Source organism: Epinephelus fuscoguttatus, linkage group LG17 (genome assembly GCF_011397635.1).
Source record: "Epinephelus fuscoguttatus linkage group LG17, E.fuscoguttatus.final_Chr_v1".
Lineage (NCBI taxonomy): Eukaryota > Metazoa > Chordata > Actinopteri > Perciformes > Serranidae > Epinephelus > Epinephelus fuscoguttatus.
Window position 1 is genome coordinate 6,805,766 of NC_064768.1, and position 7,089 is coordinate 6,812,854.

General features: G+C 42.0%; 1 protein-coding gene across 1 annotated transcript; it reads right to left on the reverse strand.

The window, feature by feature from the left end:
* Positions 1 to 1,037: 1,037 nt before the first annotated feature.
* On the reverse strand, positions 1,038 to 6,685 carry LOC125904205 (tumor necrosis factor receptor superfamily member 6B-like). Its single transcript, XM_049601458.1, has 4 exons — positions 6,592 to 6,685; positions 5,742 to 6,144; positions 3,993 to 4,175; positions 1,038 to 2,954 (listed from the first exon to the last, which is right to left on the reverse strand). Exons 1-4 carry the CDS (start codon positions 6,592 to 6,594, stop codon positions 2,614 to 2,616), a joined length of 930 nt encoding a protein of 309 aa, XP_049457415.1. The 5' UTR covers positions 6,595 to 6,685; the 3' UTR covers positions 1,038 to 2,613.
* Between the last annotated feature and the right edge of the window lie 404 nt (positions 6,686 to 7,089).

Below are 7,089 nucleotides of genomic sequence, written 5' to 3' on the forward strand. Positions count from 1 at the left end.
CAGCTGTAATTTTTAGATGGATGGTTATCCAAAATGTTTCCTACCTTTCAAAAGAAATTACTTGTGGAATAGAACCTACATGCATTTTCTAAAAATACAGTGACATTTCTTTTTTTTCTTCAGTGGGATTAATGAATACTGTCCAAAAGCCTAACTTTATCTGATTTGTATCTGTTTCTTATGATAAACTCCATCCATGCGTCTTCATCTGCTTATCCAGGGCCAGGTTGAAGGGGAAGCGGGACGAGCAAGGTACTCCAGACGTTGCTCTCCACATTAACACTTCGCAGCTCCTCCTGTGGGATCCTGAGGCACTCCCAGGCCAGATAAGATGAATTATCCTTCCAGCATGTTCTGGGTCTGCCCCAGGGCCTCGTACCAGTTGGCAATGCCTGGAAAACCCAGGAGGATCCTGATCAGATGCCCAAACCATCTCAACTGGCCCCTTTTGACACAAAGCAGCAGCGGCTTTACTCTGAGCTCCTCACTGTATGTCTAAGGCTGAGCCCAGATACCCTATGGTATCTGTCACTACCCAAAGCTCATGACCATAGATGAGGGTTGGGATGTAGATGGACTGGTAAACCAAAAGCTTTGCCTTCCAGGCTCAGCTCCCTCTTCACCACAATAGTCCAGCTCAGTGCCCACATCACAGCTGATGGTGCACCAAACTGCCTTTCCATCTCACAGTCTATTCTACACTCACATGTAAGCAAGACTTTGAGATACTTGAACTCCTTTGCTTGGGGCAGAAACTCTCTCCCAACCCAGACAGGACAATCCAGCAGAGTACCGACTCTCATCATAATAAATTACATAAAAAAATGATTACAACTGAATTCATTTGTGATCATTTTTATTTGAGTTTCATTCAAAGCAGCCACACATGTTCCACTTTCACTGGCATACAATTCTTTACATATATATATATATATATATATATATATATATATGGTGACTGGCAATAGCAAGACCTCCTCCACCCTGTCCCCCCTCCCGTGCTTTTACACCTTGTCCTCTCCACTCTGTCCTTCTCCCCCCGTCCCTCTCCCCTTGTGCCTTTTCACCTTGTCCTCTCCACCTTGTCCTTCTCCCCCCTTTGCCTTTCCATCCTGTCTTCTCCACCCTGTCACTGTCCCCCTCATCCCTCTCAGAATGCAACTTACCCCCTTTCTATAAATAGCAAATAAATTAAGAGCCGTTACACAAAATGAAAAATCTAGCAGGACATGCCAGGTCGGTGTTTATCTGCAGACATAGGAAGAGGTAGATCTACTGAAGGCCAGCGCTTTTTAATCCTTAAAGGATAATACCGGCGAGTTTTTGCTTTATTATAAAAGTTAAAATTGTGCAAGTTCTCTCTCTGTTTTCTCCCCCAAAAATGTGATTGCAGAACTTTGTGTTTTGGAGTACAGTACTTGTTGTGAGGACCCAGGTGCAACACACAGAGGTAGCTTTGCAGCAAATGTGTACCTTAAAGGGAACAATGTGATACCAAAAGGTGCAGATATGATCTCATAAATGTACTTTAATCTATACGAAATGAACTAAGAGCAAAAACTACACATTTGTGAGAATGAGCCAATTATTTCACATTATTAGATCTCCATTATATGATATTACATTATTACTGTCAATATGACCACACATAATCTGAGGGGACCCCTCCATTATTGAGCCCATCAAACAAAATGGGGGCGCTAGAGAGCTAATTTCTTATCTAGGCCTAACTGCCATATCGATTTTTACTAAACTTGGTAGATATGTAGAACAGGATGCCTCAAGGTGACTGGAGATATTTAACTCTAACTGGCAGCTGGGTGGCGCTATAACAACAGAAAAATGCTTAAACATGGCTAAAATGCGACCGATCGCTGTGGCTCCCCCTGTGGCCCAATGGTTTTTTTCTTCTTCTAATTTTTGGTATGACTAAGTCATGGTATATACCATACCATGACTTAGTCATACCAAAAATTAGAATACATAACCACGGAAACTGTCAGTGTGTCATTCTGTCAGTCATTCTACCAGTGCGCCCCACTTTTAAGTCAATACAACATATAAACATTTTAACTATCTGCCTTTCAACGTGCTACCTCAACTACTAATGTACAGTTTAAAAAAAAAAAACTCTGTCTGAATACATTGCTCTTCTTAATGGGTTCAGTTGACTATTTAATCTGCAATTTCCTATGACCTGTATCCCAAACACACACCATGTGAAACTGTACGTGGGCAACTGTGCACTCAATGGGTATGGACTAGTTAACATTAATTTTGCAAGAAATTGGTAAGCAGGTCATTTCAAGCTCGGTGACACAGTCAAGTTCGTATTGTTTGGTCGATTTTAAGAACATCAAAAAGACTGAACTTTGAAAAAAGGAGGGAATATTTATCAGCTCGATGCAGATAGAAGTGAATGAACTGTTTCTCTAATTGACCGGTATTCTCCTTTAACTAACGCAAAGTACTAAAGCCTGTATTGACAGTGCATCTCGAAAAGGGCAGCAATTCTTGAATTACATACAAAAAATAAAAGTTTTTTTCCCCCCAAATAAACACTGGACTAATCAAACTTCTTGGCACCTATACCTAAATATTTTCTACCTCAGCCTACCCTGAAATTGCAATTACATCCACCTCGTTCCTCATATCACATAGCTCCTTCAGATTTAAGTTGATTCTCTGCAGCTTGTTCTGCAGTCTCTTACTAGCACCGTTTGCTCCTGTTTTGTTCAGAATCCCCGGAAGCTGACGAACCTGATTCGCCGTGGCAGAAGCAACCCAAGTGTTGATTCGTGCATTAAGTTCTGAGAGGTTAAGTCGCAAAGTTGCTCCTTGTCTTTTGCTGTCCTCAGATGGGAGCTTGTGCACTATCTGACGCAGCCGCTTGATGTTTATTTTCTGGTGAACAAAGAAATCTGGGAGGATTTCTTTGAGGTAGTCGCCTCCATCTGCAGGAAATAAAGAAGATAATCAGAAACTGATAAGGTAACATGACTGCAGAACAGGGGCGTCGCTAGGAGTTGAAAACATCCAGGGCTTTCACCCTGAAGTGGGAACAATTTTTTACCCGGGGGTACGCGGGTTTCTCCCTCGGGAAAATTTTGAATAATTCCCTGTTAAACACATGATTTTAACGTATTTTGACAAAGAACTTTGACAAAGAATGAGCACTCGTCTTCTACCTGACTCCCGTAAAGAAAGCCTCTGAAAACTGTAGTGGAGGAGGGGGCTCAGCTTAGGCCTGCCTAATGTTACAACTTAGTCTCGCTCGTATTATGTTTAAAACCGAAAAGACCTATATGCACCGCATCATATACACTAATAAAGCAGCAAATGCAACTTTCAACACTCACTGCAATGAGTCTGTTTACCAACAATCTTGTCAGCAGCAAAAACAACACAACCAATGGACCATCCGAATGTCGCTGCACTGCAGACGCGATCACTTACCAATGACCAGGCCGAAAACACAACCCTATATATGGGCCATGTAAGCTGGTGTGACAGTGAGTGTGTTGTGTGCTGCGTATGCTGTTGTGCTGATGTCTGTTGTGCTCCCGTGCTGTGCTGTGGACTTTAAGTTGGAAACGAGGTGCTTTATTAGTAAAAAGTTACCTTCCTCTCGACCCTCCAATATCCCTAAACATGACTTCCTGCATGAGTGTGTGTATTAGCATCCACCATGTAGGCCTACTTTTGAACCTGAAGACCACATCTCAGATTTCAGTTTGCAAACTTCAGCTCATGTTGCAGATACAGTAGCCCCCAGCAAAGCACCAGGATGTTTATGTTTTTAGGAAATGAGGTGACTATAACTAATGAGTGGCTGTCTTTAAGGTTGTTGTAAAAAACCTTAAAGTGCTGCTTTGGATAATAGGCGCGAGTGACTTTAAGTGTGTTTGTTTTGGTCAATGGGACAACCATTAAAAAACAAAACCGGCAACATGACATGCTTCTTCATGAACTTCACAGACTGGTGATCTTACTTTTTGATTTGAGCTCTTCGCAGGTGGTGCACACGCTGTCATGCCAGGTGGAGCCCTTTAGCACCAGCTCCTGGCCTGGAGCGTTGCAGCTTTTGTGTAGAGTGCAGTTCTGGTGAGGAGAGACGGTGTTGGAGAAGGTGCCATTGGGACAGCTGTGGCACACTGTGTCCTCATCAGGTGTACCTGGAGGAGACATGCACATTAGTTTTAGATAAAGGAGGAGAACCACTTCTGTCTTCTTGCCCAGGATGAGTCATGCTTTGACTGCCAGCACAGCAACAGATTTGAGTCTTTCTTTACACGCAACAAAAAACTGTGGAAATATATATGTGAGAAATTGACATGTTGACTAAAAACAGCCATAGAACAGTAGCAGTGTAGTGCACATTACTTTCCTGCAATGCATTAAACATTAAAACGGTGCTGGTGCATAAGTGGACTCCTTCAGGAGCATCATTCCACAGATTTTTGTTGCTGTGTAATAAAAAATATGTAAAACACTGAAAATGTAGTTAAAGCTATTTGCCTGTGGAGGGCAGTAAATTTAAGTCTATTTAACATGTTAAAACTCAGAACTCTCATTCAGTCTTTTAAATCCAGTTTAAAGCCTGCTATAATGTATGTGGTCACATCCATTTAGATTAGGGACAACTTAACAACAACAGACTTTAAGTCTTATCAAATAAAATAATTTAAAGGCAAGTATTCAACTCAATATAAAGTTATTCTATGGAAGTAGTTTCTAAAGTAATGCAAAGCAGCAGTCAGAGTTGCCACTATATACACTGAGCTCCCCCGGAGTCCTACAATGAGTCACATTAAGTTTTGAATAATTTAACATGAAGTAAGTTGCTCTAATGGGCGTCATATGGTCCACCTTTCAGGCATTAGGAGGATTTTCAGTATCACTGATGGGGTATTTGGAACTGTTCTTTATTTATCGGGGGGTTGGGGGGGGGGGGGGGGGGGTGCCTGAATTCATTTTTTTTTCTTTTTTCACCTTCCCCAAGCTACAAAATTGTTTTCTGTGAGCCTCCCTGAGTGACTGGTGGATACTTGACCCTCGCTCTGTCATAAATTAGTTATTGGACTTTGCTATTTGTTATTGTTAATATTTGTTATTGGACTTTTGCTCCGTTCATCTCACTTCAGCCATTGTTTTGCAGCAGCAAAATGTATCTAGTGAACTGAAAAAGCAATTTGTTATATTACTCTAGTAGGCTACCTTAAGTTTAATTTGTATTTGTAATATTAATAATTTATGTAATTAAAAGGTTGATACTTTGTGCTTTGTGATGATATACTATTGCCACACAAAAATACTCTGCTGTATCTATTTCCCCCCCATTGTTTCAATTTGTATGCCCCTCCCCAAAGCAACATAAAAAAAAAAATCCCTCCCCAGTGCTTAAAAAATTATTTGATATGTCTCCCCCTTTTTCCACCACCCCCTACCCCTCATAATAGGTTATTAGGAATATAATTTATGCATATGTGTATATTTCAGCTGGTATGCAGGGGACCCACCCCCCTCAGTATTTCAAACATGTGCATTTATCCCTCCAGTAAATACACGAAGTAGCAGGGGACTTTTATTTTAAGACATTTACACCATGAATGAATGTTTTGATGTTAAACTTAAAAATAGCCTGAATAACCAGTAACAAGTATGAGCCTTGACACTGTGGTTGCTCTGGTTCCGGTCTCCCCTAAACGAAAGCCTGTGTAGCAGCAGTACCAGCAGCCTACCTTTGGTCAACACCCCTTGTCCGCACGGACACTCGCTGTGGCGGAGGCACATGTCCCACTTCTTCTTGTAGTAGTATCCCGGTTTACATTCACACTGGCAGTCACTCTGTGCTGTGCACGGCGTCTTCACCACCTGGTACTGTCCGCACACCCCGCAGCGCAGACACTTGCCGATGTAGTTCCACAGCTCCGTGAACGAGCCCGTCGGACACGGCGAGCACTCGCTCTTTTGCGTCGTCGTGCAGCGCGCTCGCAGGTAGGTCCCGGGGGGACAGCGGTCGCACTCTACCGAGACCCCGGTGATCGGGTCCTTGTCTGTGAAGGTCAGAAGCGGTTCGGCGACACCGTCAACAAGAACGGCGGGCAGTGACAGCAGCACCACCGGGAGGAGACGTCTCAGCATCTGGAAGTAAAAAGGAGACAGGAAATGACTGAAGGAAATGTGGTGTTATACGAGATGATACAAGAGAAATAAAGAAATCTAAGGAGATGCAGCGACAAGGAAACATGGAGAAATACCGGGAAACATCAAGTAAATACAAAAACAAGCTCGCGCAATCCAAATTATCTATCTAATTTACTACAATAATGAAAATGTTGGAAATGTCTCTGTCATGTCTTTAAAGGATTTTCCCGAATCAGATGAATGTTTCCATCATGTCATGTCCGAAAGTCTCTTAAAACAACAATAAAATAACCTATGAAATAACCCGCACGTTAAAAAAATCCTCTGAGAAGTCAGCTGTATAAAAATAAACCCTGGGGAGTGAGATGTGGCCCACAGACATATTTTGCAGTGAGAAGTCTCGGCTCGTCTGCGAATCCAGCTGCACTCCGTCTCTACACCTACCATCGTAAACCTGCTGTGTTGCTGTTGCAGGCTGCAGCGATCTGCGAGGAGGAGGATGGTGCTCTCACTACCTCCACTGCTCTATTTATTAGTCTGCATGACGCGTCTCGATTTACATTCATCAATCAAGCTTTTTTTTTTTTTTTTTTTTTGGCATATTTTGGGAGTGCCCTGGCTTCATCATGACGATGGTATTTGGAAAGAGTCACCCCTTATTTATGGTAAGCTTTAAAGTTGCTCCACTTCCCAAAAGTATTTTAAAGGTTAGGCCGCATGGTACATTGCGTTATTTTACGCATCGAGGATTCCCCATCCACAAACCTGTGATCATACTGTTGTCACTTATTTCTCCCAGATGAGAATTATTATGAACCCAAATCTCTCTCAAATTATTCCTCATCCATTTTATGTATCTCAATATTTTTAACAAAGATTTTTTTACAAGGTAAAATAAAATATATTAATAATCAACTGAATGAGAGAGCAAAATGTGCAGCA